The 16,517-nt window shown below is 44.7% G+C and overlaps 1 protein-coding gene across 2 annotated transcripts in view; it reads left to right on the top strand.

Moving 5' to 3' along the window:
* WAPL (WAPL cohesin release factor) overlaps positions 1–16,517 on the top strand; it is a 215,496-nt gene that overhangs the window by 35,253 nt on the left and 163,726 nt on the right. For both annotated transcript variants that reach the window (XM_077454603.1, XM_077454602.1), the window contains exon 2: positions 476–1,005. In XM_077454603.1, coding sequence (XP_077310729.1) covers positions 498–1,005 — 508 coding nt within the window. In that variant the 5' untranslated portion in view covers positions 476–497. The remainder of the gene's footprint in view (positions 1–475; positions 1,006–16,517) is intronic.

The raw sequence follows: 16,517 nt of genomic DNA, 5'->3' as shown, positions 1-16,517 counted from the left end.
AGATCGGCTTCTGCTGTGCATTTTCACAGTAGAAGCTGGACGCGTGCGCCTCCTGAAGGCGGAAGTGTGGAATATGTGTATATATTTCATCCAGCGCACAGCTGTCCCCCCTTTAGCGATAAAACTTCTGTAGGGCGATCAGCAAGTAGTTAAGTATGCTTTGTTTTAGGGTTCTATTACTGATCTTATATACATAATAAAGGGGCCCCAAGTGCTGTTGAATATCACAGAATACTGTGTCTAATGGAGCTATTCCAAACCAGTCAAAACCAGCCTGGAACATGAAACATTAGTAAGGGATCGATACAAAATTGCAGAAGATTATTGAAACACGACACATAAATAGATCAAATATTTGAATTACACCCTCAGCCTAAACAATCGCAACTGGTAAAAGAAATGTGATCTTTCTTACTGTAACTGGATATTGCTGTCCTTAGTAATAGATCCAATGTTTTTTTTTTTGTCCCTTCAGAGAATATGAAACGGGCTTCAACATGACGTCCAGATTTGGGAAAACATACAGCCGCAAAGGTGGAAATGGAAGCTCCAAGTTTGATGAAGTTTTCTCCAATAAACGAACCACTCTCAGTACAAAGTGGGGTGAGACCACATTTGTGGCCAAAGTAGGTCAGAAGAGGCAGAATCACAAACAAGAAGTCACAGATACTCCTAAAAAGCCTAAAATTGATGATGATGACCCTTCAGAGGATCCATTTGGATTTGATAGTGATGACGAGTCAAAGCCAGTATCATCGAAAAATATTTCGCAGCCCAAGAGCGCAAGTCAGCAGTCTCTAGATCGTTTGGGGGTCTCAGTTTCTGAAAACTCAGCCCCTTTATTTGAAGAAAACAGTAAGACAGACCATGCCATTTCTGCTGAAACCACATTGTCTTGCAGGTTTTCTTTCGATAGCACTTTGCATGGACTAAAAGAGAAAAATGCTAACAAGGTCATAGAGGATGGTAAACGGCTGCACAGCTCCCCGAAGAAAACAGTCACAGGTATTTACCCTATTTATATTCCTTCCCCCTACGGCTGGTTAATATTTATATAATATAGGGCTCCAGGTGTGTTTGTGACTTATGGGGATGGTCTTCTCTTTGGGGTTTCAATTCCATCTTTCCACACGATGGAAGATCTTGGGTCCTTTATCAAAAACCATGTACTTTAATGAAAGCAGTTACTTTATGAGTTTGCAATATTTTCATTCACGGAGTGATATGATAGTGGTAGGTTAGTTGAGAAACGTCAGTTGAGGTGATTAAGTTAAAAAAAAATTTGGGATTTTAAATTAAAAATCATATTCACCTAGGTGGATGCAGCATTGATCCAATGTTGCATCTGACCTCTGCTGCCTCTAAAGCAGAGACCAGAGTGATGAAAGACCATTGCTCACTCAGTTCTCGGTCTTCCATAAGCAGAGGGCTTTGGACTGTTAGTCACTGGCTTTCTGCTCTTCAACACCAGCACTCACTGGAGCTTTGGGTTGTGGAGCAGTGAGAACGGCTGGCTCAGGCTCTTGGCAACGCACCGAAGTATGCATGTGCCGTAGTTCTGTGATCTCCATGGAAAATTGTTGTTGCCACTTATGCCACAGTGATCGCCATCTGTAGCTTTTGGGTCCTGTGCCCAGCGACTGTCTTGCTGCTATGTGAACTCAGGAGGTTGCGCACTGGGCACGGTCACCATCCTGGAGAAAATTTTCTCTGATTGAATGAGGTAGAGCGGCAGCCATGTCTACCTTTATTCAATCAACATTTTTCCATTCAATGAGAAAATGTAAAGTGTTCCCAAAATGGTGACCACCATGCCGAGTGGGATATATTCTATAGCAGGACCATCTCTCAGCACAGGAACCAGAAGCTGGTGGCAATCGCTGTAGAACTGGTGCCTACTCCGGTTATTTTCTGCTTCCAGACAGATCCCACAGGTATGGCACATATAGAGCGGCACGATTCTGGGCAAAATGAGAAACACAATTTTTTTGGCTTAGAATAAAGATCACGATTCTTGTGGTCTAACATCTTTCACATTATACAAAAAAATTGCGCTAACATTACGGTTTAGTGTGTTTTTTTTTTTTTTTTTTTTTTTTTTTTAATTCGTTAAAGTGTATTTTTTTTTTTCCCCAAAAATTGCATTTGAAAAAGACCTTTGTGCAAATACAGTGTGACATAAAATATTGCAACAACCACCATTTCTTTTTCATACATCATGGGGCACAGAGGACCATAGTAATAACTATGGGCTACAGGCCACCTTTAGGTGAATGGACACTGGTATAACCAAAAAGGAAACAGTAAGTGCCCGCCCTATATAAACCCCCCCCCCCCCCCCCCCCATACTGGGAGTATCTCAGTTTTTTTTGCCAATGTCTAACGTATTGGTCACGTTTTTGAAGTGCTAAGAGAGCTCCGCTAAGTAATCCCTGATGGGATCAAGGGGCTGTGCAAACGGATCCATCTAATGTTCTTGAAAGCCAAATGGATGTTACACGGGGCTCCTGCATCCACCTTCAGAGAGATATGTTCCCCCCACTGAAGACACCCCCGCCCCCCCCATCTGCAGAGCGTGGAAGAGGGATCTTTTTAAAAAGGGTGTAGGGCCTAAGTCAGCAGGGGTGTGCCTTAAACGCCGTCAGCTGCTTCAAAGCTTTACACTCTGGGAGTGTCTGGTTGGCTGGCGGAGGGACACAGAGAGCACAAGTGAATGTAAACTGTATGAGTGTGTGGATACAGGCATTTCCAAGGTGCACGTTTAGTCGACATTGAGTTTGAGCATTTATAGCAGCATATTATGTAAATTGCTAGACAGACTAAAGCTTGGCAGTACATGCATTTTGTTTAGTACCTCTGCTTTTTGTTGTGCTTGGGACTGTCTGCCCGTAGAATGGGTAATTCATCAGGGGGAGTTCAAAGTCGCTCCTAGTCGCACGCCTGTAGTTCCATCTAACCTTGAAGAACCAGGAGCATCTGGTGAATCTGAGCCATTTTGTCTCACAGGCATGGTGGCTACCCCCAACATGTCAGCTTCTCCATTCGTCACCAAGGACGATTTAGCTTTGGCTGGTTTGGAGGGAAAAATAGCAGATTTGTTTGCATCATCCTCAAAGGAGGTGAGAAAATGCGGCAGGTCCCCTTCTCCTGCCCTTGACCTTCCTATTTTGGAACAATAATGGGCAGATGATAGTGGGGTACCTTTTTGAGGGAAGGAGGTTCAGATGACTCCTCTTCTGAGGATTCAGCATCTGAAGAACCTTTCTCACCTTCACTTGCTAAATTCAATCCCTTACAGGCTCTGTCCCCTCTAGATAGAAGTTGCCTCCTGCAGAGATGGATGAGGTTTCTTTTTCCTCTTTGGGTTTCCTAAAACCCCCACAGGGTTCTCATGCTTTCCCTATGCACCCGTTACTGGAGCAACTGATTTATGCTGATTGGGATGACCCAGATAAGCAGTTTTCTCCCCCCAAGAAATTTTCATTTCTTTACCCTATGGAGAAAAAGTTCTCAAAAGGATGGGATTTGCCAAGGGTGGATGCTGCTATCTCCTCTGTGAACAGGAGTTTAACTTGTCCAGTGGACAATGCACAAGTATTTTAGAGATCCAGCTGCTAAAAAGTTGGAATCTAAAAGTCTCATTTGCTGTAGCCGGTGCGGTGGTACAGCCTGCAGTAGCAGCAATAGGCAACTGTCATCACTTCGGGATGAACTCAAGCAGGTTATTTAAAGTTCCTACTCAAGCTGATGAGGCCCAAAGTTTAGCTGAGCTACCTAGCGTCCACTGCAAACTATAGGGCCTTATCAAGGATTCCATCCATCAGGCGTCTCACATTGCGCTTATTTTGATAAGTATGCGCAGGACTCTGTGGCTTAAAAATTGGTCAGCCAAGTTACCATGCAAAGAAGCTCTTGGCTGCGTTTCTTTCATGGAGAAAGGTTGTTTGGGGAAGATTTTGATCAGTATATCCAAAAGATTTTAGGGGGTAGGAGTACCCTTTAGCCAGTTAAGAAAAATAATAGGTGGCCTTCTTTCAAGACTCCCCCCTCCTATGCCTGGTGCAAAAGCCTCCAGGCAGTATCGACAGCCTTCATCATCAGGGGCAAAGGTTAAGCCTCATAACCAGACACAGAGCTACAAAAAGCCCTGGGGTCAGAAGTCTACAAAACAGAATCCCACGACTTCCTGTTGAAGGGGCGCTCCTGCTAGATCGAGTGGAGGGAAGACTGGTGGTTTTCAGAAACTTGGGAAGAGGAAATCCAAGACAAGTGGGTCCTCTCTGTAGTAGCCCTAGGCTGCAAACGAGTTCTAATAGTGTCCACCATCACGTTTTCAAAAATCAAATATTCCCAGGGACACAGTAAAGGGTCCTTATTTCTGGCACTAGACAGATTACTGTGCCAGGGAGTAATAGTTTCCCTCAGAAGAGAGGGACGTGGGGTTTTATTCAAATCTTTTATGGTACCAAAACTAAATGGAGATGTCAGACCTATTCTAGATCTCAGGAATCCGAATCACTTCCTAAACATCCGCTCCTTTCGAATGGAGTTGATTCGGTCAGTTTCCACCCTACAGGGACGAGAGTTTCTAGCATCCATAGATATCAAGGATGTGTATCTACATGTGCAAGTATTTCCCGCTCACTAGAAATTTTTGCGGTAGAGCAGCGCCACTTTTAGTTCATGGCCTTTCCTTTTTGGGTTGGCCACTATTCCCTGACTGTTTACAAAATTGTTAGCACTAGCAAGACTAAGGGGTCAAGGGTATAGCAGTAATGGCATACCTAGACAACCTGCTACTGGTAGATCAGTCAATAGCAGGGTAAATCAAAGGGTGTCCCAAACAGTCAGTTATCTGAGACACCTGGGTTGGATTCTTAATCTAGAGAAATCATCCTTACAGCTGGTAAGAAGGCTGTAGTATTTGGGCCTGGTCATAGACACAACCCAGTCTTGCCTCAGGCAAAGGTCAATGCTCTAAGAGAGCTGGTCCAGGCGGTCAAAGCAAAGAAGGGTGCTTCCATTAACCTTTGTATGAGACTACTAGGGAAGATGGTAGCTTGCTTCGAATCGGCTCCCTATGTCCAGTTTCATTCAACACTGTTGCAACACAGCATTCTGTCTGCTTGGCTCAAACAGATCCAAGCCTCGGATTACCTAATGAATCTGGCTCCAATGGTATTCTGTCTTGGGCAGAGAAACATGTTCCTTGCATATCTACAATTTACATCCCAGGAGTGGAAAATTGTCAGGCAGATTTTCTGAGCCGTCAACAGTTGTTGTTGCCAGGAGAATGCTTTCTACATCCCAATGTCTTTTTGGCCATATGCCGAAAATGGGGTATGCTGGACGTAGATCTATTGGCGTCCAGGTTCAAAAAGGAGTTGGACAACTTTGGCGTGAACAAGGGATCCACTTGCACTCGGAGCAGATGCGTTGATGATCCCGTGGAATCGGTTTGGCAGTAGGGGAGTCTTTGACTCTTACAACTCGTCTGCTGTGACAGGGACCTGTATTTCATCCTGCCATACAAGTTCAAAATTTAATGGTGTGGCTATTGAAGCCCACACTCTAAAAAATCGGGGACTTTCAGGTTCAGTAGTAACCACCCTGATAAATGGTCCTGGAGGCCAGCTTTCTGGCATTAATTACAGTGTATGGAAGGCCTACGTCACTTGGTGTGAAACCAAGGATTGGCATCCTCGTAAGTATTTCATAGGAAGAATTCTGGCCTTTCTACAATTTTAAGGAGTAGAAATTAAGCTATCCTTGCGTAATAAACAAGGGTCAGGCTTTGGCAGTGCTTTTCCAAAGGCCGCTTGGTTCGCACTCTTTAGTCTGGGCATTCATACAAGGGGTATCTTGTAGTGATGCACCGAAATTTCGGCCGCCGAAACATATCGGCCGAAAATGCCCTTTAAGGCAATTTGCTGAAAGAGAAAAACAGCCGATAATGGAGCCGGAAATGGGGCGGATGGTGATGCCCATCATGGGGGGTGTATAGCGCAGGAGAGCCGCCTCCGCCGCCTTTTTGATCACAGCGCCGGGAACATCACAGCTTTCATATCAATAGCTGTGTGTTCCCGGCCGCGTGCCGTCACATGCAGCCCTCCCCCCCCCCTTATCCGGGCACTTAGATAGACAGATCATCCGCAGGATTGGATGGATGATCTGTCTATCAAAGTGCCCGGACAAGGGGGAGGGGCTGCGTGTGAACACAGCTATTGAAATGAAAGCTGTGATGTTCCCGGCGCTGTGATCAAACAGGCGGCGGAGGCGGCTCTCTTCCCTGCACAGGCTGGCTGCAAAATGGCACACTGGTCTGCAATGGGGGATGCCTCCTGTACCACGTCCACTGTCTCTGACCATCTCCTGTACCATGTCCCCAGTCTGACCATCTTCTGTACCATATCCCCAGTCTCTCTGACCATCTCCTGTACCATGTCGCCAGTCTCTGACCACCTCCTGTACCGTGTCGCCAGTCTCTGACCACCTCCTGTACCGTGTCGCCAGTCTCTGACCACCTCCTGTACCGTGTCGCCAGTCTCTGACCACCTCCTGTACCGTGTCGCCAGTCTCTGACCACCTCCTGTACCGTGTCGCCAGTCTCTGACCACCTCCTGTACCGTGTCGCCAGTCTCTGACCACCTCCTGTACCGTGTCGCCAGTCTCTGACCACCTCCTGTACAGTGTCGCCAGTCTCTGACCACCTCCTGTACAGTGTCGCCAGTCTCTGACCACCTCCTGTACAGTGTCGCCAGTCTCTGACCACCTCCTGTACAGTGTCGCCAGACTCTGACCACCACCTGTACCGTGTCGCCAGACTCTGACCACCTCCTGTACCGTGTCGCCAGACTCTGACCACCTCCTGTACCGTGTCGCCAGACTCTGACCACCTCCTGTACCGTGTCGCCAGACTCTGACCACCTCCTGTACCGTGTCGCCAGACTCTGACCACCTCCTGTACCGTGTCGCCAGACTCTGACCACCTCCTGTACCGTGTCGCCAGACTCTGACCACCTCCTGTACCGTGTCGCCAGACTCTGACCACCTCCTGTACCGTGTCGCCAGACTCTGACCACCTCCTGTACCGTGTCGCCAGACTCTGACCACCTCCTATATAAAAATATTTTTTAAAAACAGTAATTTTCGGTATCGGTGCTGTTTCGGTATCGGTTTTCGGCCTAGTGTATTTTTCATTTTTGGTATCAGTTTCGGCACCAAATAACCCATTCGGTGCATCCTTAGTATCTTGGATAACAACGCAAGTTAGAATACCCTTGTGCCCATGGGATTTGAATCTGGTTTTGTTGCTGTTGCAAAGACAACCCTTTGAACCTATGCAAGACTATTCCTTTGATCCTTTTGACAAGGAAATTGGTATTGCTAACCTCTGCAAGAAGACTATCAGAATTGGCTGCTTTCTCCTGTAAAGAGCCATACTTAATCATTCACAAGGATAAGGTTGTTATACGTCCCCACCCAACCTCCTTTGCTAAAGGTATTGTCTGGTTTTCATCTGAATCAAGATGTTTCCTTACCTTTTTTCCCAGAACCTCGTTTTGCAGAAGAAAAATTATTACACTATCTCAATGTAGTGAGAGCAATTAAAGCCTATCTGAAAGCAACTGCTCAGATATGGAAAACTGATGTTTTGTTTGTGTTTCCGAGAGGCCCTAGAAAGGGTCAGGCAGCATCAAAATCGACTGTTGCTAAGTGATTGATTAGTCTGGCTTATGGCCCGAAAAGAAGGGTTCCTCCCTTTTTAGATTAAAGTGCACTCTAGCAGGGCAGTCAGTGCTTCATAGGCAGTGTGCATCACCAAGCCTCTGTGGCTTAGGTTTGCAAGGCCGCTACTTGGTCGTTGGTACATACCTTCATGAGATTCTATCAAATGGATGTAAGATGGCAGGAGTACACTACCTTTGGGCGCAGTGTGCTGCAGGCAGCAGTATAGGTCCTCAAGCCTGGCGGCTGCTATTTGCTTTGTGTCTCCCTCTCCTCAGGTGACATTGCTTTGGGACATCCCATATAGTTATTACTATGATACTCTGTGTCCTGTGATGTACAATAAAAAAAAAAAATTAGGATTTTTATAACGGCTTACCTGTAAAATCCTTTTCTTGGAGTACATCACGGGACACAGAGGTCCCTCCCCTCTTATTGGGATATGTGTATAGTATGTGAGGGGTTATATAGAGGGGGGGACTTCCTGATAACTTTTTGGTTATACCAGTGTCCATTCACCTAAAGGGGGGCCTATAACCCATATAGTTAATACTATGGTGCTCTGCTAAAAATATATAATATATGTATGTGTGTATAAAATAATGTTTGGGGGGGGTTCTAAGTAATTTTCTATAAAAATTATTTTAACTTTAAACCAACAAATATCAGAAAGGTTTTAGCCTTTAAGTAGTTAACTTCCCTCATTTATACACGGAGGTTCATTCCTTTGATCTAAAAGACAAAACACTAAACTTTTTATAGTTTCTATGGCTGAGGAATGCTGTGATACTTGGCAAACTGCCTGTTGGTGTGTGGGTTTCATTTTTTTTTGTGACGGCTGTCTGCTTCAGCAGAGAATTCTCTACATAGAATCGGGAAAATGCTTTTCTAAGAACGCAAGGGGGAAAAATTACAATAATGTTTTGTGTAGCTACTTAAATGAGTCCATGCTGGACTAATGTAATTATATAAAAGTTCTTATCTGGTCCCCTGGCCTCTTATGCTTTTGTCCAATGAAGTGCAATAAAGTATGGTCTCTACATCTGTATTTGATGTCAGGGACCTCTGACCACTAGAGTACAGGAAAGAAGAGCCATAAAAGCTGTGGTCCCGTAGGTATAAAGAAGCAGTTAACCCTTGCATTGGGGCACAGCCCCACTTCAAGGGAGGCCTTTTATTCAGAGTTGAACTTTAAAGGCCCTGTTCGCACTGTGTAGCCATTTGTAACTTTTAATGTGCGATTCTCATGCAATTTTGTGTGTCGCTCATATTCACTTGAGTAGGCTTCCCTAATATGCATCTGTTGCCCAAAAAAAGCCCAGCTCCTTTTTTTGGACATCAACTTCGTGTTATTTCTAAAGGTGCTTTTTGCTGCATGGTTCTTCCTCGTGACAGTTGCTGCAAAATGTCAGTGTTTGGGGTGCATTTTTTAAAATGGCACTCTAATGCATGCCGTGTTTTGCAGAAATTGCTGCATTTTGGCTAAAATGGTGGTGATTTCCAAATTGCAAAGTGTGAATGTGGCCTAAAGACCAAGTCTACTTTTTAGAGATTTTTTTTTTTTCTTTTCATAGGAGCCTGCAAATTGTTGCACCCACGATCAAAGTATCGTAGGTATGAAGCTAGGATCCTGCAGACTTTCTCCAAGGTCCAGGCTTTGTTACTGAGCTGCAGGATGGGTCAGTGGACTGTGTGGTGACTACCTCACTTGTATTCCACTGAGAACTATGTCTGTTGTGGTGACACAGGACTTGTGATTTGTTCTTTCGTTCACAGATCTTTGTGAATGAATGTGACTGTGTGGACAGAGAAGAATCCCATTCATGGATATTAAAAAAATGACAGTGTCTGCATGCTGTCACTGAAAGAGGTAGTTTGGATTGATGGGGACAGCAGTGATTTGGACCAAGTTGCTTGCCACACTCTAAATACAAACATAATGTGTTGCTAAATATGCAGTTAGCTGGGTGACTGACACAGAGGTGGAGTCCCGGTTCCCCGACACATTGACGCAATACTGGAGGGATAACCCTGGGGCGGCTACGGAGAACTGTGTGCGAAGCCTTTAAGGCCTCATCACGTGGTCACTACCAAGCAATTATAGCTACAGTGAGGAAGACACGCAGGGCTGTGCTTACTGGGGTGGAGGCAGAGGCCGCTAGGCAAGAGGCCTCTTATATTCGGTCCCGAGACCCCCAACATTACGCCCGACTCCAATCTCTGACCCAGCAGGCCCTCCTTCTGCGTGCATCCTTAACACAGAAGAAACTACTCCACCAATCCCAGCGCATCTTTGAGCAGGGGGATAGGACAGTCTGGTGTTATGACTGTTGCACAGATCCAGAGTGGGACCCTCTCTTCCACCCCCCAGGAAATTAACCAGTGCTTTGCCAACAACTCTATAGCTTCCGCTTGACATAGGAACAGAAAGACCTTACAGATTGACATCCCGGTCCTCACTACTACCGCCGGCAAAATGAGACGCCCCCCTCATTCAATTAGAGATACAGAAGGCGTTAAAAATTATGCAGGCAGGCAAGAAACCAGGCCTGGATGGGTTCCCGGTGGAGTTCTACAGAACCTACATAGACTACCTCACCCCCAGATTGCAATCAACCCTGTCTCAAGCATTAAAGTCTGGGCCCCTCCTGGACTCGATGAGTGATGCGGTGATGGTGTTTATTCCCAAACCAGGCAAAGACCCTACTCCATGTTCCTCATACCGCCCCATATCCCTCCTCAATGCTGACACCAAAATACTCGCAAACGTCCTTGCTAACCTCTTGAACACTTATCAATGCCCTGATCCATCCAGACCAAACAGGCTTTATGCCGGACTGTAGCACGGATCTAAATATCTGTCTGCCCCACACCCACATAGCAGCTGTGGACTCGGACAATCCTGGAGTGGTGGCCTTGCTCCTCGATGCCGAGAAGGCTTTAGACTCTGAGGGGGGCTAACTATGGATGGTACTTTCTAGATTTGGCTTCGGCCCTCAATTTCTGATACGGCTACTCATGCTTTATGCACACCCTAGGGCCCGAATACTCACCAAAGGGACCCTATTGGGTCCCTTATCTTTTGGGGATGGAGACTCGACAGGGTTGTCCGTTATCCCCGGCCTTATTTGCTTTGGCCCTCGTGCCACTGGCAGCCCATATTAGGAAGGACTCTGGAATTAAAGGAATAAAGGTAGGCCTATTAGCAGAGAAACTATCCCTATATGCGGACGACTCCCTGCAATACTTGGCAGATGCCTCTCCCTCTTTAAGGGCTGCCTTGACCCAGTTTGATACCTTTTTAGCCGATACAAAGGAGTATAAACTGGGACTGATCTATTTCCCTTTCACCCAGCCCTACCCTGTTTTGATACCACACCTTTTATGCTGGGTAAATGCGTTTTGTATACCTAAGAGTAACGGTGGGTCCCAAGATGGAAGGATACCTGGCTAAGAATGTCCTCCCAGTCTTGGACCAATTGTCCAAATGTTATACCACCTGGCGCAATCTCCCCCTAAATGTTATTTAAAATGATATACCTGCCCAAGTTGCTATACTTTTTCAGCCCCTATCCCCTCCCTTTTCCAGAAACTAGACAGCATAGTGACCAACTTCATCTGAGCGGGCCGTCCCCCCTTGGATGGCAGGGCATACCTTATACCTTCCCTTGTCCAGGGGAGGTATGAGAAATGTTCTCATATTATTGGGCAACGATCCTGGTGACGGTCAGATGGTGGTTCTCCCAGCCCAGAACCCGGCTGTCACTCTCGAGGCTGCAATTCTCGGGTCATACGCGGCTCTCTCCAACCTTGTCTTCAGGGGCTTTAAGGCTCACCCCTCCGTGACGGGACCTATGAGGACCACCATACAGGTGTGGCAGTGCTCCAGGGCCTCCAGGGGCAAACCTGTTTGTCTTCTAGCCCCCTCCCCATATTCCGCTCTGGGGTAACACTCTCCTTCCCAAATTAAACACAGTACCTGACCCAGCAATGTGGGCGAAGCGGGGAATTCTTACCCTGAAGCATGTGATGCCAAATGGCAAGATTATGACATTCCAGGAACTGAGACAGAGCTTTGGCATCCCAAGCTCCTTTCAATTTAGATATTGCCAGCTCAGATATGCCCCTACCGTGCAATTTTCCATCCCAGTCACTCTTGAGTCGGACTTGATTGAGCGTCTTCTCATCTCGGGAGTAATGGGGAAACCGCTCTCTTCCCTATATTTGTATCTCGTGACACAGATACCATGACTACCCTGAGTAAATGGAAGAGGGACATGCCTAACCTTGACGAGGACACATAGGAGGAGGAACTGGTCTCCGTATATATTCCCTCCTATGATTGCATCTAGAGACCGATTCACGCAACTGAAGTTTTTACATAGGGCATACTATAATCCCGCAGAGACTTGCAAACCTCTATCCCTCCCACAGACCACTGTGTACAAGTTGTTCTCTTGAATGTGGCTCGCTCTTTCACATGGTTTGGACTTGGAAAAAAATTTGCCCATACTGACGGGAGGTGTCGTATGTATTGACAGAGATCACTCGAATCACGATATCACTAGACCCCCTCCTTTTCCTACTTGGCTACCTGGGCGATATAGAAGGAGATTGAAATACCAAACTGTGTGTGACTTTCACCCTCTTCTGTGCGAGGAGAGAAATCCTCCTGAGATGGAGCGGTACGGCGCTTCCTACGAGATCCTCATGGCAAAACACTATCAACAAGGTCTTACCACTGTATAAGATTACATGAAAGTAGAAAATGCCCTGCAAAACTTTTTCCTCTCCCCTTGCCCCCCTCTTCTTTTTTTTTTTCCTTTTAACTGACATTACTTGTTAAAAAAACAAACAAAAAAAAAAATTACTGATCACGGTTTCTATCATGGCTTAGTCAGTTATTTGTTTAATGTGCTGTTTAGCAAAAAAGTGCTGGTTTCAACCTAGAAGAGCACTGACTAATCACTGTGGTTACATTTACTTGTATAAAATACTACCAAATATCTGTATGCAGCCATTTGAAAAGTTTGTAATTTTCTTTGCACTTACTATGCAAGTTTAAGTTTTGTTTAAATTATATCTAAACCCAAGAACAAATATGTAATGTAATATGCTTAGTTCACCAGATTGATGTTAAAGAGGATCTTTGCCCTGTAAACTTAAAAGTGGAGAAAAAAAAACACTTGCCTGTCCCAGGATCCATCTGTGCCTTTGTGTGACCTTTTGCCCGGTCTTCAGGTCCAGTGTCAGCATCTTAACTGTGGGCAGCCGACTGTGACTCCTTGCGGCTTCACAGCTGGCTGGCCACTGCACATGCACGAGCCACGCTGTGCTCAGAAATGGTCCTGCAGTTTCCTGAGCCCTGTGACTGCAAGGGAAGGGCGCTTGGATCACTGCATCAATTTGACCTGAAGTGGGAGCAGGTACCTGTCAAAATTTGGTATCTTCCTCCACAAGGGGATTAGAAGCAAAATCCAGCAGGAGCTAGCGTTCAAAAGGGAGGTGCATCTAAGTGTAGCAATAATGTTACATTTAATGGAGGTACAACATTTAGCAACTCACATGGTTAAGTGGCACATCTAAGTATGCAGGCATCCGGAATAAAGCGGCCCACAAACCATCCGAGCACCATCGGCTTTCACAGCTGTCAGTCTGCAATCGTGACCGGGTAGACTACCCTGCAGTAGAGCGAACTGAAAGTGAGGCTTGAACCGCTCGTGGAGCGAAGCGTGGAAAGGATGACGTCAATGGTCAGTGTGGACAGCTTTACCTCGGATACCTGCATACTTTGATGTGCTTGTTTTAATTATCAACCGTTTCTGAATGTTGTACCTTCATTAAATGTAAGGCGCCTCTCTTCTCTTTTATAATCAGTTGTGACTTGACACTACTTGTATATCAAGAAATTGCTTGTAGATGGAGTAAAAATTTATGAATTTTTTTTGTTAGTCTAGCAAAACGCTCTCAAACCAAGGTTTATTGTGTATGTATATACATATATACTCTATAATGTGTGTGTGATTCAACGTTTCCAGGTGAGCATGCGTGCTGTCATTCACTACAGCTCAAGTCGATCAACAGGTTCTGGCCAATAAATTAACGGCCAGGACCTGCTGATTGGCTGGGCGATTTACAGAAGTGAGCCATGTGTTGGTTTTAACTACCAGTTCTTGCACTTTGGGTGACTTGTGTCAGCTGTCCCATTGTAGCTTAGAAGGAGATATCTGCAAATTTTAAAATGGCCTTAGGGCTTATGTAGTTTCACATTGATTTTCTTTCATTTAACTTTTCACAAGTCTCCATATTTTCCCAGTACATTTTATTCTATACTGTAGAGTGGATGACCATTCTGAGGCTGTGTGATCTGTGCATTTTCTGATGCAGTTGGTCCTAATGTCATCCCGAAATGTTGCTTCAAAAGTTTCGAAGTCACTGACAAAAGCAGATAATCTAGCCCTTGTGCTTACATCTGTGCTACATGACTAGGGCTAAATAGCGATCTAGCCTGCATACTTTATCTTCCAACCCACCTAAAGGGCATCTGAGTGGATAACGGGCAGTACAATCAGTGGCAACTTTCTCTATGGATAATATCTGGTTGGACATGTTCTGTTGAAATGCCCCTCCTGTGTATGAATGATAGAGATATACATCTCTAGCTCTCTTATCATCCGCCTTTTTTTTGCCTTGGCAAAATGTCTAATTGTGTAGAAGTCATGATCTTGCCTTTTTAGTTACGCACAGTCACGGATTTTCATTGCGCACCATTACAACCTCCTAGCTGCCAGTGTTCAAACAACAAAGGTACCTGTTTTTGACAGGTACCCTTCCCCAGTAATGCGAGCCGCCCCACTGAAGTTCAGCTTTCCTCCTCCACCGGACCAGTTAGCGCAGTGAGCTTCATGCATGCGCAAAAATGCTTCGCTGTCGGTTTCCCTTAGTGGAGATGGCGGCGACAGCCGATCCAACATTGCTGGACTCTTGAACAGATAAGTGTCAATATATTAAGTCAGCAGCTACAATATGTGTAGCTGCTGATAGAGATGTATATGTATGTATGTGTATATATATATATATATATATATATATATATATATATATATATATATATATATATATATATATATATATATATATATATTATACAGGGGTTGACAAATTTGCTTGGAATATAGGAGCCAGCTAAAAAAGTTAGGAGCCGGGTCCGTGACGGCGATCTGGACCTGTGCCTGGCCTGACATGGAGACGAGTGAGGGGAAGATAGCCCCAAGCCCCCCACCTGTCTCCAAGTCATAGCTCTTAGAGGGACATTTTATTTATTTTTTTCAAATGACAAATTTTTTTTAAATTGCATTTTAGTGTAAATATGAGATGTGAGGTCTCTCTGACCCCAGATCTCATATACAAGAGGACCTGTCATGCTTTTTTCTATTACAAGGGATTTTTACATTCCTTGTAATAGGAATAAAAGTGACACACATTTTTTTTTTTTTTTTTTTTTTTTAAAGAACAGTGAAAAAAATAAAAATAAAAGTTAAAAATATATATATATTTTAAACGCGCCCTGTCCCGCCAAGCTTGCGTGCAGAAGCGAACGCATATATGAAAGCGGTGTTCAAATCACACATGTGAGGTATCGCTGCGATCGGTAGAGTGAGAGCAATAATTCTAGCCCCAGACCTCCTCTGTAACTTAGTGCAACCTGTAGAATTTTTTAAATGTCGCCTATGGAGATTTTAAAGGGTAAAAGTTTGTCGCCATTCCATGAGCGGGCGCAATTTTGAAGCATGACATGTGGTATCGATTTACTCGACGCAACATTATTTTTTACAATATTAAAAAAAATTGGGCTAACTTTACTGTTTTTTTTTTTTTTTTTATTAAATACATTTTCCCCAAAAAAGTGCGCTTGTAAGGCCGCTGTGCAAATACAGTGTGACAGTATTGCAACGACCACCATTTTATTCTTTAGGGTGTTAGAATAAAATATATATATAATTTTTAGGGGTGCTGAGTAAAGGGAAGGAAGATAGGCTGGCAGGCAGGGAAAATTAGCATTGCATCCATTAGCATTGCTGGTTGTAATTCCAACGGCCACCACAAGAGGGCGCCAGATTCCAGAAGGAACCATAGGATCGTAGAAGGCCTCAAAGCCGGGGGCTCAATTACCGGCCGCCGGCGGCGCGGCCCAACGCGATCGCGCCGGGGGGTCCGCGGAGACAGCATACCCCCAGCTGTGCTGCCCCAGGCGCCAGTTCGCTAATTCTAGTCGCAAATGCGACCTGGCGCCCGGATTTTGTCGAGCCCTTTGTGTATGTATGTATGTATATATGTGTATGTATATGTATGTGTGTGTGTATGTATATGTATGTATGTATGTATGTATGTATGTATGTATGTATGTATGTATGTATGTATGTATGTATGTATGTATGTATATATATATATATATATATATATATATATATATATATATATATATAGTTTACCTCCAGGCGGAACACCTCTTAACCATTCTGCAACTCTACAGGCAGGCAGCTCTTTATTCAGAGCCTGTACAATGTTTAGGCTTGGATATGTTCAAAGTTGATGAATTTGTAAGTAGAGCTGAAGATGAAGTACGGTAGCTTCTTATTTGAGGTCAGTTTTTGTTACCTTAAAATTATCCCGTGTTTTTTTTAATTTTTTTTTTATAATCTTTCTTTATTAAGGCGTCATGCACACTGGATGTTAAAATAGCGTTAAACGCCAATAGCTTTACAGTGTGTCTCTAACGTTTTTGCAAT

This window comes from Lithobates pipiens, unplaced genomic scaffold (genome assembly GCF_037356315.1).
Source record: "Lithobates pipiens isolate NorthernLeopardFrog02 unplaced genomic scaffold, aLitPip1_a1.2 Scaffold_25, whole genome shotgun sequence".
Lineage (NCBI taxonomy): Eukaryota > Metazoa > Chordata > Amphibia > Anura > Ranidae > Lithobates > Lithobates pipiens.
The sequence above is the reverse complement of the archived record's forward strand: the minus strand, read 5'-3'. Positions and strand labels throughout refer to the sequence as shown.